The 19,063-nt window shown below is 38.2% G+C and overlaps 1 protein-coding gene across 1 annotated transcript; it reads right to left on the reverse strand.

Annotated features, from left to right (window-relative positions):
• Positions 1 to 243: 243 nt before the first annotated feature.
• Positions 244 to 10,030, reverse strand: C7H1orf100 (chromosome 7 C1orf100 homolog). The gene is made up of 5 exons (XM_049777560.1): positions 9,975 to 10,030; positions 3,430 to 3,525; positions 1,330 to 1,502; positions 1,179 to 1,244; positions 244 to 296 (listed from the first exon to the last, which is right to left on the reverse strand). Exons 1-5 carry the CDS (start codon positions 10,028 to 10,030, stop codon positions 244 to 246), a joined length of 444 nt encoding a protein of 147 aa, XP_049633517.1.
• Between the last annotated feature and the right edge of the window lie 9,033 nt (positions 10,031 to 19,063).

Genomic DNA, 19,063 nt, shown 5'->3' on the forward strand with positions numbered 1-19,063 from the left:
GTTCTCTCTGTTCCCACACTGCATGATGATAATATTTACTTCTCCTTTAGGATCTGAGTTCAACTGGAAAGAAAAGGGGGGCAGATTTGTTATATCCTGAGCCCACTTCCACTAGTTTTCTTTGTTTGTGAAAACAAAGCAGCTCACTTTAAAGAAAGCTAGTAAAGTAGTACAGTGGCACTCAGCTGTGATGAAGCAGCAAGTTGATCATGGAAATGATCTAGATTCTGATTGCTGCTTTTTTCACACATTACAGTGTGCCGTGGAATTACATTGACTCTGCAATTTTGTCTCCCCTACGAAACAATGGGGATAGAGGACATCACTTATCTCTGAGAGCTCATATGAAGACAAAACTATATGCCACCAGAGAAAGACCCAGAAATGTTGATGTTACTCATTTATAAAATTTGTCAGCAAAGTTCTTTATTCTCACTACAATCAAAACACCACTGACAGTAATGTTGGTACCATTTAAATGGGTAAGCCTATGTATTACCCATATTCTTTGCTGTGGTTGCCTCAGCTACTCAGTGAGTGTTGTAGCACAAAGGAAATCGAGCATTTTAGAAACATGTCTTACATATCAAATAATTGTTAATATAAATAGAATTATTAAATAAATTATTAACTTATTTTTTAAAATAAAAGAACAAGAAAGTTCCCTTAATGAATTTTTGAGAGACTTCATGAGAATTTGTAGGATATGAGCCTGTGTCTGACCAAGGATATTTATTCTTTTTTTTTTTTCTTTTTTGGTTTTTGGACCACACCCAGTGACGCTCAGGGGTTACTCCTGGCTATGTGTTCAGAAGTCGCTCCTGGCTTGGGGGACCATATGGGACGCCGGGGGATCGAACTGCAGTCCGTCCTAGGCTAGCACAGGCAAGGAAGACACCTTACCTCTAGCGCCACTGCCCGGCCCCTTCATTTTTGTTTTAAGTCACAGCCTGCAATATTCAGAACTTACTCCTCACAGTGCTTCGAAGACACTCATGGCTGTGCTCAAGTGACCATATGCAGTACCAGAAATCTAATCAGGGTTAGCCACATGCCCAAGAAGTTTAACCCTTATTTTATTTCTCTGGTTCCACATTATACAATTTTATCCTTGAAGGTTTAGATCAAAGAAGCTAAAAAAGGAGAAATAAAGGAAGCAGTCTTCAGAAAGTGCTCACCTGCTTCTTCCTGAACCCAGACATGTACACAACTCTCTACTTTCATCATAATCCCAGGCATTCTCCCTAAAACAGCGAGACCCTGGAAGAATCTCAAGTATGAGCTAGGAAAGGTCAATTTTAAAAAGAAGAAACAATTAACCTGACTTACCAAATGTATAAAATGGCAGAGAATAATTTCTTTGGTAAGTGGTTTCTTTATACCATGGTTCGACAGGCATCGAATATCTTCGAAAGCAAATATATCGAATGAGAGTCTGTTGGTCAAATTCAGGTTGATACTGAGTAGTTCTTGGGGCTGGAGTTGACAAGTCTATGTCATATCTAAATAAATTAGAAATTACATTCCTGATAACTGAAGAAATAACAAAGCTGCTTGAATGGTATTGGCAAGGTTTTATATTCTCAAGGCCAGATCTAGCCAAGATTTCAGTAGCTGATTCGAAAATTGGACTGCCCTATTTTTCCATTACTGCTCTCCTCTTCCTCAGTCATACATTACAGAAGGCAACTTGCATCAAAATTTCCATGATATTAGCTCATGCATAACTACTCTCCTTACTCCAGATTTTTTCATTGATCTTTCCCATAGTGATTTTTCTATGGATGTTGATTCTTTCAAGAAAATATTTTACTTTGATTAAGCCAACCACTAAGGTGCATATTATAGTTTGATAAATCTGTAATCACTTGTCACTTTCAATTATATCAGTATTCTCCAAAGAAAAAGAAAAGATTGTCAAGATGTAATGATACCCTAATAGAAGTATATATTCACTAGAGTGACCTTTTAAAACCTTGATATTTATTAATAGTTTTAATGTGCATATATATTGTCCTAGAAACTTCAGACGTTAAGGGTATCAACAGAATTTAAGAATATTAATTATTTTATGATAGTTTAATGGAAATAATCTTTTTGTAAAAATGGAATTATTTAGACAACTAAATAGACACATACAGAAATACCATGCCACTGTAGTAGACATAATGCTATAGGATTATAACTTCTAGATGAAAACATTTTCAATATAGTAAGTTTAAATAAACATTTCAATTGGCACAATATATTATTGAACTTAAATATTTAAATGAAATTTCCCACTTTAATTGTTGTGTGTGAATTGCTTTGATAAAAGTTATGCAGAATCAGCAAAACATTATCAAATATGCCTATAAAACATATTTAAAGGATTATACATCAATATTAAGTGGAGTTTATTTCAGGGATGCAATTATGTCTTAATATATGCAAAGAAATCAATGTGCTGCCCACATTAACAAACAAGTACGAGGACCAGAGTGAAAGTACAGCAGGTAGGGCTTTTGCCTTACACGTGACCAACCCGGGACAAGCCTGGGGGTTCGATCCCCAGCATTCCATATGGTCCCCCAAGCCTGCCAGGAGTCATTTCTGAGCACAGAACCAGAAGTAATCCCTGAGTGCTGCCATTTGCGGTCCTCAAAAAAACCCAAAAATACAAACAAAAAATTAATAATGAAAATCATCTGATCATCTTAGTTGATAAAAAAAAAAAGAAGTGGGGCTGGTGAGGTGGCGCTAGAGGTAAGGTGTCTGCCTTGCAAGCGCTAGCCAAGGAAGGACCGCGGTTCAATCCCCCGGAGTCCCATATGGTCCCCCCCAAGCCAGGGGCAATTTCTGAGCGCTTAGCCAGGAGTAACCCCAGAGCATCAAATGGGTGTGGCAAAAAAACAAAAACAAACAAACAAAAAAAAAGCATTGGAAAAATTCAGTATTCATTTATTATGAAATACCCTCAACCATGTATCTCTAGAGAAAAATGAAAGAGAAGAAAGAACTTAAACACACTCATTTAATACAAAAAGGTTGAGTTATCCAATCTAATCACCAATTCCTAATCACAGTTAGGTGACTAAAACTGCCTAATCTTACAAGTGTATTTACTTGGATATAAACTTATTTGAAAATTTTTCTTTAGATTTTTGGTCTGATGATACTCAGAAATTACTCCTGTACCGGGCTCAAGGATCACTCTAAGAGGTGCTCTGGAAACCTCTAGGTGCTGGGGACCAAGCCCAAGCCATTCAAGCCATCTTCTCTGTCCTTTTCTATTTATTCTGAGCCCAGAAAAGTTGAATATTTGATCAAGCTCCTTAGAGAATAACTCCTAACTTATTATTATGATTACAAATTGTGTATCTATTTCTTCTATTATCATTCTAACTTTAGTGAAATTTTTGAAAATTAACATGGAGAAAGGTATCTCACCTGGGAGATCCCTGTCTGCTGTAATCAAGATGAATTCTTGCTAGCTGTCCATATACGTAGCCTTTAACATCCTTTCCTTGACGAGGAATAAATATACTAGTGGAGAAAGTGAGGGAATAAGAAAAAGACAGTCATTACTACAAGTAGGTGCTGTTGCTTTTTAGATGTTGTTTTTACTGAAGAGTTCTAAGTGTAAAGTAAGTAAAATCTATCTGGTCTTTTCCCCAGTTCCTGGTACAGAGTTCTAAAAATTTCTTGGGGCTGGGATGACATGCCACAGCCAGCCATGCTCAGAGGATTCTCCTACTTCTATATTCAGGGGTCTTTCCTGAAGGTGCTTAGAAGACCACGCAGTACCAGGGATCAAGCATTCTTGGAATTTCTTGTTAGAAGTGTATTATTTGTTTTCTGAAATTCAATTTTGAGAATTAATAAAGAAATGTATGATGTTATCTTTTGTTAGAATTATGAGATCAGAGAAGAAGTAAGATAGACAAAAGTCATGGAGCAGATGTAGGGCAATTGGTAATATATAGGAATAAGTCAGTGGTGTTTCCCTGTACCATTTGTTTCTACTTGTTGTTGAGTTTTTTGTTTGTTTTTATTTTTGTTTGGGGGCCACCACACCCAGCAGTGCTCAGGTGTTAATCTTGGCTCTACACTCAGAAATTGGTCCTGGCAGGCTTAGGGGACCAAATGGGATGCTGAGATCAAATCCGGGTCGGTCCTGGGTTGGTCATGTGCAAGGCAAATGGCCTACCCACTGCATTATCACTCAGGCCCCCATTGTTTCTATTTGTGATGTGTTTACAAACTTCTGAAAGCATTTTTTTAAAAAAATTAATGATAGGCCTATGGGTTAAAAATAAAGAATTTGGGGCCGGCATGGTGGTGCAAGCGATAAGGCATCTGTCTTGCCAGTGCTAGCCTAGGATGGACTACAGTTCGATCTCCCGGTATCCTATATGGTCCTCCAAGCCAGGAGCGATTTCTGAGTGCATAGCCAGGAGTGACCCCTGAGCATCACCAGGTGTAGCCCCAAAACCAAAATAATAAATAAATAAATAAATAAATAAATAAATAAATAAATAAATAAAAATGATGAACTCATAGTGATCAAGGCACAAAATGTTTGTAGCCTAGGAGTATTGGGTTGTAAGGAATTTTGTAGCATACAAAATCTGAATGAGTGAATGAGGTGAATGGGAAATAGTGTTTCAGCATGTGAATGTAAGTCAGAAGAGTAGTAAGGGCATTACAAAATATCATGGGGGGTGGGGAGAAAGGATATTGTATCGAAAAATTACTAACCTAAATCATGGAGTTTAAAGTTGAATAACACTGCAGTTTTTATTTTAGAAATATTTTATGTGATGGTGACATGGAAACAAATATAACGACAATCTAACTACAAACAGACTGTTAGATGGTAATTATAGTAATTTGTGTGGGGCATGAGAGATCTTTAAACTGAAGGAATGTGAATGGAAGGAGAGGCCTGACTGGGAGACCAAGTGAGGTGTCTAAATCCAGACATCTAAGTTCAGACATTGATATGAATGCTCTGTTTCCCCAGAGCAGAGGAGACACAATAGGGGTCGACCATTATTGGGAAGAGGACTTTGTAGTTTGTGATGCTTGATGTGTGGATCTTTTGGAACATTCCACACATTGTGAGCACCCCAATGATGTTATGAGATTGGAGAGAAAGAATCAGTAGAGGGGGTCTAGAAAGATAGCACAGCGGTAGGGCATTTGCCTTGCATGGGGCCAACCCCAGACAGACTTTGGTTCGATTCCCGGCATCCCATATGGTCCCCTGAGCCTGCCAGGAGCAATTTCTGAATGCTGCTGGGTGTGACCCAAAAACAAAAGAAAGAGGGAGGAAGGAAAGAAGGAAGGAAGGAAGGAAGGAAGGAAGGAAGGAAGGAAGGAAGGAAGGAGAAAGTAAAAAAGAAAGAAGAAAGAAAGAAAGAAAGAAAGAAAGAAAGAAAGAAAGAAAGAAAGAAAGAAAGAAAGAAAGAAAGAAAAAGAAAGAACAAGAAGGAAAGAAAGAAAGAATCAGTAGAAAGTAGCACAAAGTTTTGCAAAAGTAACTTGTCAAATGAATGGAACTGGTGATGAATGGAAGAATTAAAGTACATCTGCCCAAACAGCATTTCTTAAATGCACATAACATCCCCTACATACTGCTAAGTTCTGTAGTGTCAAGGCTGAATAGGAAATATTCCTTGTCTTTAAGGTATTCTTTGTTGCTAGAGTAAAGTCAATGAAACATAAAGGGAGGAGGGTTGTTTAGTTGTGAAGGACGGGGGGGGGGGGGGAGAAAGTCCAGGTGAGGGGTTATCTTATTACGGAAGCCAAGAGTTGGACAAAATTGGGATCAAGAGAGCATTGCGGGGACAGGGTGGGGAGAGAAATGGGAGTGGGCGGCAGGGACCTGTCTTACTACTATGAAAGGCAAGTTCTATGGTTTTGTCTCTACAAAACAGGATCTCAGTGAGCTTTGACTTTCAGAACAACCACAGACTGTCTGGACCTGCCCCAGTGGCTGGGATAATATGACTGAGCCTTGTAGTGTAAATAATAGCAGGGGAATTAAGTCAAAAGAAGAGAGAAGCAATGGCACAATGAGAGGAGAATAATTGGCAATTTGAATACTTGGGAGTGGGAGACATAGCTTATCAGGCATTCCTCTAGTTTTTAAAGACTGCCTGGGAAAGAGTCCTCTCACACCCTATGAAGTTTATCATAAAGTCAACTTCAGTTCTTGAGCAATGTTGGGTTCCCACAATAGCAATGCTGCTTGGTATGTTTTGATTATACATTCTTCATAGGCATACATACAGCAAATGCCTGCTGAAGACAGATGAATATACTGAACAGTGGCTTTTCTAGCAATCTGTCAAAGCTGTTTTGTGAATGAAGAGGCCCTTCACCAGCACCAGGGAGAGATGCTGCCTGAAATTCCTTTGAACAACCTCCTGATTTGAGCCCAGGAATGGAGGAGGAAAGAGTTGAATTGGGTTGAATCTGGAGGGAAAGAGAGGTCAGTGGAGATACAGATAAAGAATGGTACACTATGTCCCCAACACTTTATAAGCTCCCTCACAGGGTCAGTAACTTAGAAAAATCTCTTCTGAAGAGGTTAATATAACAAACCTGGCAAGGATTTGGCTGTCAAGGTTATTGGATCAGTTGTAAAAAAAAGTCTTTTCCTCCTTGACCAGAGCAGGCTGTCCAACTACATCTGATTTTTCAGCTCATTATTTTCCTTTCCCTAACAACTTGGTTCTTTGAGTTGATTTGTTTAGTCCAGACAGGATCAAGCTTGTCTGCTGGAAGGGTAAATGTAACAGGAGTCTTTTTGTTCTTAGTCATAGACAAAATTCAATATTCACATGGGAAGTCAGGAGTGTTTGTTCACCAAGAGCCTGGGCTAACCCTAGTTAACCCACATAACTATGATTATAAAATTCTCTGTTATATCTGAACCTCATGCTTTATAAAGTTTCTTTAGAGATTAGCTAATCTAATTCTTCTGATTAACATGGCCAGGTTAACATGATTAGCACCTCATTCTAGGAGAGGAGACTGCAGTTCTGAAGACTAAATGAACTTTCTAATTGTCACCCAACTAGAAAGTCAGACTTTAATCAAACCTAGTTTCTTAATTTCTGTAGTGTCTGGAGTCATAATATGTACATACACAAATGACTACTTTTCACTAGAGCCCAACACTATTTTTGGATGAACTCTGTAATTCTCCTATTTATGAGCAGACAGAAAGTACACATTATTTACCAAAGGAATAAAATGGAAGGCCCATCTCACTTCTTTCTCCTGCACCACCCTCATTCCTCATCTTCCCAGTAATAAGTGGAAGCTATTTTAATTCGAGGAAACAAATACTTATTGCAGGCTTCAATGCATCTACATTTATTTGTGGTTTGACCTCCTGGTGACTTACACTACTTGTGGAAATGGGTCTTTTTAGGAGCATCCTGGGCTCCATAGCTAATCGAGTTCTGGTCAGTAACTCAATGTAGGCCTAGAGTATGGGAATGAAATAAGCTAGCATTTGCCTCTTATATAATTCTTATTATGAGAATTCTGTAGGGTCACCTCTACTTGTGAATCATTTAATGTTTAATTTCATTAGGTGCAACTACTTATTCTAGTTCAATTATCGCTTGAATGTCTCCAAAATTTAGACCTATAAGATGAATTAGGTAAAGGCTTGTAAGAGAGGAAGAGCAGAAAGGTTAATCTTCCTTAGGTTATGTCACTTATCAAATACACAAATATCACAAGACACAAATAACTGACTTACGTTTTTCTTATCAGTTTCTAACTTTTTCCCCCGCCAGAAAATCTGCATAAGGAAGCATACATACACAGAAGGCCTTTTCCCTGACATAGGTTTCAACAGTGATAGGTCAACCAGTTCAGTCCCAAGGCTAGGAAACTGGTAAGGGGCATAGTAAGAACACAGAAAGTGGAATCAGACCAATTGCAGCTGTACAAACTGAGGACACTTAACCACTTGGAGCTTCATTTCCTCTTCTCTACCTTACCAGTGAATGATGGCTAAATGAGCTAATATATTCTAAGTGTAATACTTGCCACACAGCAAGAGTTGCAGAAATGGAAGTTGTTTTCCAGACAGCAAATAAAGAAACAAATCATATAATAGAAAGTGTTGGTAAATTATAAAGCAAACCACAAAAGGGTTTGGAGGTAGAAATGTAGGCAGAAGGATAAGACCTTTTCTGTGTGTGTGGTGGTGGGGCGATCAAGGAAAGTCTTTCAGGAAGGGTGGAGCAGAAAAAGTTATGGGAAAGAAGAGTAAAAATCTGAAAGAACCTGAGAAAGATGGTGAGTAGCCTGGATCTAAGAGTACTCTGGAGAGACTGGGATCAATTTAATTTGTCTGAATTTTACACAAAAGACTGTGATTACAAGGTTTCACTCAATGGAGAGCTGTAATCCAATTTGTTTTTTTTTATGGAACTCTCTGGAGACTTAACTCCAAGAGGACAATAGTGAGAGTAGCAATAAATGAGAAGACATGGTTGTGTCAACCAGAGGGTGCCAGTGAAGTAAATAAAAGCAATCCAGTAGGAAATAGATTGTAGAACAGAATGATAGTCTTGTGGACCAGAGCCAGTATTAATGCAGAAAAAGCATAAGATAAACCAAAGTGTGCTCCACTACAGTTAATACTAATCTAATAGTAATCTAATACTGTAGTGTTAACTGTAGAAGGAAGCCAGGTGCCAAGCCTTCTCCAGGTACAGTGTGCCTGCTCTTAGGCTCTGGTAGATGAACTTAAGAGAACTGACTCCTAGCCATAGTACTTCTGAGGAGCTTGCACTGTTCCAATCAATCCCCAGGTCCACTTAATTGACTCAATCAAATCCTGCGACTCTGACTTCTTTCCCCTGAGCTCTAAGATAGAAGCAAAAGGGGGAATTTGTTTCCAGCTTCCCCAGTTTAATACCATGGTTTCTGCCATAGGTTTAATACCATAGTTTCTGCCATAGGTCTGCCAGTGGGCAAGTCAAGGCACAAACAAGTAAACATCACCATTAGCCTATGGTGAGGGAGAAACGTGAAAAGACTGTAACCCAGTCCCATCTCTCTGACTCCCTGCTCCTCTTCATCTATAATTCCTCTGGAAAGAGAAAAATAATGTAGAAAAAGTAATGTAGAAAAATAAAAAATTATCCTGAAAAATAATCCTTCCTTATGCCTTTCTTCAGTAATATCTAGGAGCAAAATGATTGATCTCTAGTACCACTTCTGCTCCCTCAAAATAAAATGTAAGTACTTAAGTAAACCAAGGGCTTGCTTAACTCCTGGAAGAAATGTATTTGCAAGACTTTCAAATGTATTTTCTGTGTGAGAGTTTCTGTTCTAATTATAGCATCTGAGTATACAGATCCCAGAGGTTGATAGCCAATATCTTACAGCAAGGTTAACTTGTAGAATAATAAAACATGCATTAGGACTTTCTCTTGGGTAGAGAAAGAATAAAACTAGTTTCTGTCTGTGCAATCAAAGCCCTATTACAGAAGCATGAGTCATTTACTTTATCTCAAGCAGAATAAAGGGCCCCTCCTCTAAGAGATGAACTTAGGTCATTTATTTTACAAGTTGAAGATCTTCCTAAAGTACAGGCCAGGTGAGATGAGGAGGAGGGATACTTGGGACTTTGGTGATGGGAATGTTGCACTGGTGAAGGGTCTTTTTTTTAATATATAAAATGCTAAACAATAATTAAAAAGGGAAAAAAGTCAGTTCTAAATCTTAGCCTGGTTTTCAGAAAAAAAAAGTCTTCCTAAGCAAAAACCCAATATCCTTTGGAGAATTTGGAATTAGCTATTTGTTGAATGTAGCCTTGAGAGAGGAATCTTTGCTTTTGTTACTTCCCTAGACACAAAGAAACTTCACTAGAACCCCATGGCAACAGATGACTACATGGGGGCAGCAGGGAGAGTGAACTAAGGTCTTGCCACAGCCCTGGACTGGAGTAAAGCTACCTTGGTAAAGTCGTTGGACGCTTGTCAACAAATTCTCTCAGCCGGATAGCAGTCATTCTATTTTTCTGAAAAAAAAAAAAAAAAAAAAAAAAAAAAAAGTGGACATTCACATTGAAAACCTATGAACATTTTTAGGTATTAGCGATATAGTACTAAAAAGTTTGTTTTAAAAGTAGAAATTTCTGTAGTACTACTTGACTATTTAGGAAAAGAAATAAAGTAGTAAAATAACAAAAAGAAATACAGATAAGTTACTATGCCAGGTAGGCACAATATTTTTTTATACCCATTTTTTTTTTGGATTTTTTTGGGCCACACCTGATGACACTCAAGGGTTACTCCTGGCTATGCGCTCAGAAATCGCTCCTGTCTTGGGGACCATATGGGATGCCAGGGGATGAAACCAAGGTTCATCCTGGGTCAGTCATGTGCAAGGCAAAACGCTCTACTGCTGTGTTAAGCTCCAGCCCCTCTATATCCATTTTTAGGGTCTAGAGTACATTAGAAAATGTACTTGTTTGCAGACTGAACGGTTTGTAGAAGAGATCTGGAGCCAGAGAGATGATATAGTGGATAGGGTGCTTGCTTTGCTTGTGACTAACGCAAGTTCAATCTCTGGCACCATTATGATCGTCTGTACAACTCCAGGAGTAATCCCTGAACACCAGCCAGGAGTACAGTCTTGAATACAGCGTAAGTGACTCAAAATCAACCATTCAAAGACAAATCTAGAGAACTATAAAATAAATTACTCAGAACAGATGGATGGAGTGAAAATGGGAGGTAAAAATAAGATAGAGGCATTTTCTGCTGCTTTAACTTTTCCCCCCTAGCATTTAAGGGTGTGAAATAGGGTATAGTGTTTCCTTCAGTAGAATCCAGTATCTAATTTGCAGCTTTGAAGGTATCAAGAATCAATTGTGGTTGGGCCGGAGAGATAGCACAAAGGGTAGGGGCGTGTTGCCCTTGCACGCCAGCCAATGTGGGAGAGACCCAGGTTCAATCCCTGGCATCCCATATGGTCACTAGAGTCTAGCAGGGGCGATTTCTGAGTGTAGAGTTAGGAGTAACACCTGAGCACCGCCGGGTGTGCCCCCAAAACAAAAACAAACAACAACAACAAAAAGAATCAATTATGGGGCCAGAGTTATAGCACAACTGATAGGGCTTTTGTTTTGCGTGCCCACCTTCCTTAGCCTCCCAGGAGAAATTTCTCAGCACAGTGCCAGGAATAACTTCTGAGAACTGTCAGGTATGATCCAAAACAACAACCAACCAAATAAAACAAAACAACAACAAACCAATCAAAAAGCTAGAATCAATCACATGGGCTGAAGAGAAAGTGCTTGCTTTACCAGGTTCAATTCACACTGCTGATACAGGTTCAATACTCTGCATCTCATATAGTCCCCCAAGCTTACCAGAAATGATCTCTGAGCACATAGCTAGGAGACAGCCTAGAGCTCCACTGAGTTTGGCCCCAATACAACAAAAATAACCAAAAAAATGAACAAACAAACAAAAAAGAAAAGAAAAGAAAAGGAAATTGCAATGAGATCAGTGTTTGTTCCTGTGGAAGACACCAATTTTGAAAGCATTGGAGATAGTAATGGTGGCTCTGGGAGAAGGTCTTGAATTCATCTTTCTAGAAGCTTTCTAGAAGCAACCTCCTGTTTAGGGAATAGAACTGCTTCAGTGATTGCTTAGTTTTGTGGATATGTTCTAGAAATTTCCTAGAGCTCTTCCTCTGACTTTTACCTTCAGACCTTTCCTTGAAGGTTTTGCAAGTACCTTCATTATCAAATCCTTTCTGTATCTTAACCTAACCATGGAATTTAAGTATAAAACAGTTTATCATTTAAATTTTTATCTTGCATTTGATTATCAATGAAAGGAGTCTTGCCACGGAAAACTACAGTATTTGAATATTCTCTTAAGTGTTAGCAATGAGTAGGGAAACGGGGTGGCTGAGGCAGAGGTGAGCAAAGTCTATCTTTTTTATAGATATGAATTTTGTCTTTTGCATATATTACTTATATAAAAGACAGTTGGATTCTGTGTTGTACCAACATAGTGAATGAAACAATAGAATAGGTCCCTATTACCTATGCAAGTTATTTATCAACTATAATGAGTTACATGTGATTCCACCATTCCCAGACCCCTGCTAAATTCATATGATGAAGCCTTATTGTAAATCCTAATCTGATATCATTTAGAGGTGGGGCCTTTGGGAGGTGGAGTGCTCATAAATTGAATTAGTGCTTCTATGTAAGAGATCTCAGGGAGTTCATTTGCTCTTTCTATGAGAGATAATGCGAGAATTCAAAAGCCCACAAATCAGAAGAGTGCTCTCACCAGTAGTGTTCTCACCTTGCCACGTCTTTACACTGATCTTGGACTTGAAACCCCAGTATGTGATACATGTGAGTTTTCTAGTCTATGCAATTTATGATATCATAAACATATGATAGCAGTTCAAATGTACTAAGGCACTTGCTTTGTGAAATCATAGACCCTGTCTTGAGGATGTGTTGCAGTAATGTGTATGTGTTTTGTTACCTAAAAGACACCTTTGGAGAAAGAGAAGTGTGAGTTTCTATAAATGAGCAAATGTTATATGTCAATTAATATGTGTTCATATATTACCATCTCAGAAACCCTCCCATGTATTTTCACTATTTTATTGACAAAACAATGGAGTTATTGAGAATAAAATACTTTGTACCAGGTCACTAAAGAATTCTGGTTTTACAGTAGTATGAACATGGAGTGGAAATAAAAAAATAATCAGATTTAAACCTCAAACCCAAAGTCAACAACAACAGAGTTGATACCCAATTGACAACAAGCTATACAGAAAGGGGGCCTGTTACACAAGCAGTCCATGGGGCAAAAGGAGGAGCTATGGGATGCATGCTGAGAACAGAGGTGGAAGGAGGACAACACTGATGGTGGAATGGCCCTAATTCATTGTCACTGCGTACCTTAATTATTACTGTGAAAGATTTGTAATTCACTTTGATCACAATAAAACTTTATTTAAAAAATTACAAATGAAAAAGAAAAAAATTCTGGTTTAAAAAACATTTATCTTAATTACTCTGCTTTACTGAAGCAACTGTAAAGCCCTAAGGACATCAGCTAAACAAAATTGGCAAGTCCAAAGGAAGCAATAACAAGGAGGGAGAAAGGAATAGGGAAAAAGCGTGTGGTGACTCCATCTCATACCTTTTAAAGTCAAATGTGTTAACTCCTTGTTTATATGCCAGATAGCTGTTTTATTTCATTTCTGAGTGTTTTCAAGCAATTTGAAAATTTTCTAATAAAATGAAGTTACAACAGAATATTTTGGCTAGCAAACAGAGCTAGCTCTTTACAAAAAAAGTGCTTTTACTTTTAGCTTGGTGCTGATCTTAGGTGAAAGTGAAAGGAAAAATACCATACATAAAATAGAAGTAAATGTAACTGAGTTGAATTTTTGCTTAGACTTGGAAAGCTTTGTGACTATTTTTTTTTTTACAAAATTATCATTAAAGTGTCATGATTTACAATAGTATTTTTACTGATGTTTTAGGCACACAATTATTCTGTACACATCCACAACAAGATTAGTAGGATTTTATGTGACATGCTGGAGGGAAGAATGCATAATAGTGTGGATATTAGTGCTCTGAATAGTGACAACACCAAGTGTGTCTTTGATGATAGAATGATTGCTCATTGCTCTGAAATTCTGAATCAGCACTATGGGTAGTAAACAAGTCCCAGGTTGCCATGCTTTGCTCATAAAAATATTATCAGAGGAACATGGTAACAATCAACAATGAGTCTAAAACAAAACTAGAATAATTAGAATACCATGTCTGGCAATGATTACAAAGCAGTCTTTTTTTAATTTTATATGATACTTCTTTCATGTATATAAAGGATACCAAATCAGTTGTCTCTGATGTAGTTTGAAATAAGCTGTCAGTACATTTTATTTTACTTTTAAGAAATAGTATTAGATACCAAACCTGAATGTAATATCTAAATTATAATAACATGTTAAACTTATCATTTCCTTACTCATAATCAACTCTACAATTGCTGTTCTTAGCACCACAGGCAATAAAACTTTCATCTCTCTCTCTCTCTCTCTCTCTTTTTGTTTTGGGCCACATCCAGTGATGCTCAGGGGTTACTCCTGGCTATGCGCTCAGAAATCGCCCCTGGCTTGGGGGACCATATAGGATGCTGGGAGATCCAACCACTGTCCATCCTAGGTTAGCCTATGCAAGGCAAATGCCTTACCGCCTGTGCTACCGCTCCGGCCCCTCATCTCTTTTAATGTATATGACTAGACTAGTGGCCTTAATAGAAAAATTTTCTCTCAGATGTCCCAAATTTTTCAACAATAAATGTAAATCTTAACTGTACATCTCATTTTACCTTTTATTCATTTTTTGTTTTGTTTTTGTTTTTGGGCCACACCTGGCAGTGCTCAGGGGTTACTCCTGGCTGTCTGCTCAGAAATAGCTCCTGGAAGGCACGGGGGACCATATGGGACACCGGGATATGAACCAACTACCTTTGGTCCTGGATCGGCTGCTTGCAAGGCAAACGCCGCTGTGCTATCTCTCCGGGCCCACCTTTTATTCCTTTTTATATTAACCCCAAATTCCAAATTCAGCAGTGTTTGAGGACCAAGTAGTGCTGGGGATCAAACCCAAGGCTTTCTGCATTAAAATTTTCCCCCTCCCTCCCTCCCTCCCTCCCTCCCTCCCTCCCTCCCTCCCTCCCTCCCTCCCTCCCTCCCTCCCTCCCTCCCTCCCTCCCTCCCTCCCTTCCTTCCTTCCTTCCTTCCTTCCTTCCTTCCTTCCTTCCTTCCTTCCTTCCTTCCTTCCTTCCTTCCTTCCTTCCTTCCTTCCTCTTTCATTTTTTTTTTTGGTCACACCCAGCAGCATTCAGAAATTGCTCCTGGCAGGCTCAGGGAACCATATGGGATGCCGGGAATCGAACCATCACTCATGTCCAGTTTCCCTCTCACCTTTCTACTTGCCCCAACACCTGCCTCTATGGCTGACATTTTTTCCTTTCTTTCTCTTCCTTTTTCCTTTTAAGCATTGTGGTTTTTAATATTCTACATAATAATCAATTAATAATTAATATACCTTGTTTTGTAAGGCCCACACTATGCACCCATAGATTCTTAATTTATATTCTGTGTTATTTTTTTCTCTGAAAGGATTACTGCCTGCCACAGAGTCTGTTCGCCAATGTTCTTATCTTTTATTAAAAAGTGGTTTCTTAAGTCTAGAATCTTGTTGTAGAGGGGCCAGAGAGCCCATATATGAGCTCCTAGCTCAACTGCGGGAAGTCCCATCAGCCACACTCACATCTGCTGCCGCACCAGCATCAACAGCTTCACCACTAATCTTGGAAGAGAAGCAAGCCAAGCCAAGCTGCTGAAATTTAAAAACCCATTTCAACAGATTCTAGAAATTCTGGAGTGTGCACAGCTGTTTAACACCTCCAAATTGTACAATACTGATAACCCAGTAAGAGCACACCAAATTAGGTGAAAGAGTAGCAGAGAAGCCAACTAAACTAAGGTCAATAATAAAAAACAGTAACACAGAAGGCTCAACTAACAACAGTTTAGTAAATATTCAAGCGATAACCTTAATGAACCCATTGTGAGACATAATACTTATCACAAATTTTATTTCACTAAAGTATTTTTCAATAATTCCATTAGCCATTTAGTTCTAACAGTAATATAAAATAAAGTATTTTGTGTCTGCTTGGGGAGTGCGTTAAAAACAGCAAACGATAATGGAGGAACTGTTACATAATTGGGATTATGAACAACTTTATAAATCAAAGTATATAAAAAAATTTAAAGTGGTCTCTACTGAGACAATGGTGAAGGAAAGCAGAGAGATACTCTAGCTATTTTAAATTTTTATTAAGATTTCATGATTTACAAAGTTGTTCACTGAAGAATTATCTCAAACATACAATGTTCCAACACCTGTCCCATCACCAATATCCCCAGATTTCATCCCACCCACACCACCTCTTGGTAGGCATATAACAAATTTATTTAAAGTTACTTACTTCAACAAAATAAAGAAATAACAAATGGAATTATCAGAAAACAAATAAATAAAAGTCAATTTGGATGATTGTTATAAGTTTTAAACTTTTTTTTTTTTTTTTTTTTTTTTGCTTTTTGGGCCACACTCGGTGATGCTCAGGGGTTACTCCTGGCTATGTGCTCAGAAATCGCTCCTGGTTTGGGGGACCATATGGGACGCCAGGGGGTTAAACTGCAGTCCGTTATAGGCTAGCACAGGCAAGGCAACGCCTTACCACTTGCACCACCACTCCAGCTCCAAGTTTTAAACTTTTGTTAATCTAGTAGAGGGCAACCATATGAACCATTAGTTAGTATAATACTCAATGCAACATCTTGGGGAAGTTTCTTCTGTTTTATTTTAAAGCTCTTTAAATGCTTCTTGCAAAACTGATTTCAAGACTATATATTCTTTAAACTCCTGTTCATGAAGGTCTGTATATACACATTGCTTCATATCTGAATGATAATTTATGTATGTAGCATATTCTTTGTGAAGTGTTCATTCTGTTGATACACTATACTCCTTAAATCTCTCCTAGCTCATAGAGTATTATTTTATAAATTTTTCTGTATAATTTTATGAGATTTCTTTTGCATATAAATTCCTTTTTTTTGATCAATTTTCTATCTCTAATTTTGGATTTTGTCATTCTGAATTTCATATGACTTGGAGTTTTCCTAGTTGGTCTATTTTTGTTGGAACGCTTCAGGCCTCTTGGTTTGATCTAGATGCCTATATTCCTCAACTCTGATGGATGACTTCTTAACTCAGTTCATCCATTTGCTTTTCTGTTCTCCAGGGACTCTGATGATTCTTATATTGTTCCTCTTCAACTCATCCAAGCATTCTCTGGTATGCTGTTTATTTCTTTTTAGATTATTTTTTACCTTTTGCTGTTTCCAAGTAGTATTGTCTTTCTAATCTTGGAAGTTTCTTGATTTTTTTCTCAGCTGCTGCTATTTTGATATTTAGAACTCTGCTTCTTAGTATCTGATATATTCTTCATTTCTTTCATTTTAAATGTGACAATTTTTTTCATTTTGACTCTTTCTTATGCATTTGACTCTTTTGTTTGCTTGTTTTTGGGTTACACCTGGTGATGTTCAGGGATTACTCCTGGCTATGCGCTCAGAAATCACTCCTAGCTTGGGGAACCATATTGGACGCTGTGGGATCAAACCACAGTCTGTCCTAGTTTAAAGCATGCAAGGTAGACATCCTACCGCTTGCGCCACCACTCTGCCCCCCCCATTTGACTCTTTCTTAAACATACTTTCTTTTTTTTAAATCTTTTTATAATTCTTTATTTAAAGAAAATGTATCACATTGTTGACATAACCAATCATAATACATTTGTTTGGGGATGACAGAAAGCAAAGTTATTAAGAAATAGAAAGAGAATAGAAAATTTTAAAAAAGGAAGAAGTGAAGAGAGTCCATTAGTAGTTATACTTGTGAAACTTATTGTATCACCTATAAAGTCATTAATGCAATAGCCATTTAGTATGCTCTCATTTTTTTCTCTAGTGTGGAAAAGAATCTATTTTTTTAAATACATTTTTTATTTAAGTAACATGATCATAGTTGGGCTACAGTCACAAACAGAACACCCCCCTTCACCAGTGTAACATTCCCCCATTCCCCCCTTTCCTGTATCTCCCACCTGTATTCAAGACAGGCATTCTACTACAGTTATTTGTTTTTAAGTTCAGTAAATTGTATTTTTTTTCCTTAAAGGATAAGAGTAAAAAAATATAGTAAAGGTGTGATAGTGGCAATCGCCATTGTTTGCATAGGTTCAGAAAAATGGGGAAAATGGGAAAAAAATCCTTGACCTGATTACAAAAAGGCCTCACCCCAGAAGTTTATTGGCATAAGACCGACTCTGGGTACCAGGCAAACCAGTCTGTCCAACCCGAGTCATTCTCCGTGGTCCCGGTGAAACTTTTTCACACTTTAGCTATTGTTGGTATCAGATTCTTATATTTAAAGATTCTGGATTCTGTGCATTTCTTTCATTGATGTCAGGCTGATGTGGAGCATCCACTAGTTTTAGCATACCATTAAATGCGGAGCGATCTGCCCTGCAAGCAGGCTGTTGTTGAGTCTTCTGAGTGTTGAGAGCACTCTTTGGAGTAAGTAAAAAATATACTTTCTTATGCTTTTCTGCACCATCAGTTCTTTGTGCTCATTGAACAATCCCATAATGGAGTCACTAGAGACATGTGTCTGAGGATTTACTAATCCAGGTTAGTGTTACTGAGTATAATTTTATGGGTTTTTTTTGGTGCTGTTTTTGTTCATTAAACTTGGTGGTCTTTTAGTGTTTTTCTTCATTGATTTTCTAGTGTGCTTGCATATTGAAAATGAGTCTTTAGAATTTGATATCCTTGGGAATGCTGAGAGATTTTATTAGAGGTTGCTCACTTCCTTACTCTGCCTATCTTCACCTTATAACAGGAAGAATAATGGAGAGAAGCATGTAATTTGTTGAATAGAACTGTCCTGTGGTCTCATAAGCAGCTGCATGCTTCAGGAGCCGTGGTTCTCCTGAAGGATGCAGGTTCATATGTCGAGTGGAGAGATTGCTGGGATCTAGCCAGAAGCCTGTCTCCTTTTCTGAATTAGGCAATAGTGATATTATCTGGAGGTATGACTCACCTGGGCTGGTGGAGCAGCAAGAAGAAGGTCAGAAATTTGTAAAGTGGGACCATTAATATAGAGCAGGTCTGGTGTGGAGGTTGCTTGTATCTAACCAGAAGGGAGAGCCTCTGCCTCCTATTCCTGAGTAGGCCCAATGATGTCAGCCAGAGGCAAGCCTCACCTGGAATGGCAGAAAAGCAAGCATATCAGGAGTGCTTACAATTAAATTGTTCTTCTTTTTTTTTTTTCTTTCCTTTCTCCTACTACCTAATTTTTTGGGGGGGAGGGTTGGGTTTTTGGGTCACACCCGGAATGCTC

The sequence above is a fragment of the Suncus etruscus genome, chromosome 7 (genome assembly GCF_024139225.1).
Source record: "Suncus etruscus isolate mSunEtr1 chromosome 7, mSunEtr1.pri.cur, whole genome shotgun sequence".
NCBI classification, from domain to species: Eukaryota; Metazoa; Chordata; class Mammalia; order Eulipotyphla; family Soricidae; genus Suncus; species Suncus etruscus.

What these genes read in the sequence shown, in the direction of transcription:
- C7H1orf100 (XM_049777560.1), bottom strand. Translation starts at nt 10,030, where the DNA reads ATGACTGCTATCCGGCTGAGAGAATTTGTTGACAAGCGTCCAACGACT. An exon ending in CGTCCAACGACTTTACCAAG is followed by an intron (nt 3,526 to 9,974) that starts GTAGCTTTACTC and finishes TTTCTCCACTAG; the next exon opens with TATATTTATTCCTCGTCAAG. An exon ending in CTGGGTTCAGGAAGAAGCAG is followed by an intron (nt 297 to 1,178) that starts GTGAGCACTTTC and finishes ATTGTTTCGTAG; the next exon opens with GGGAGACAAAATTGCAGAGT.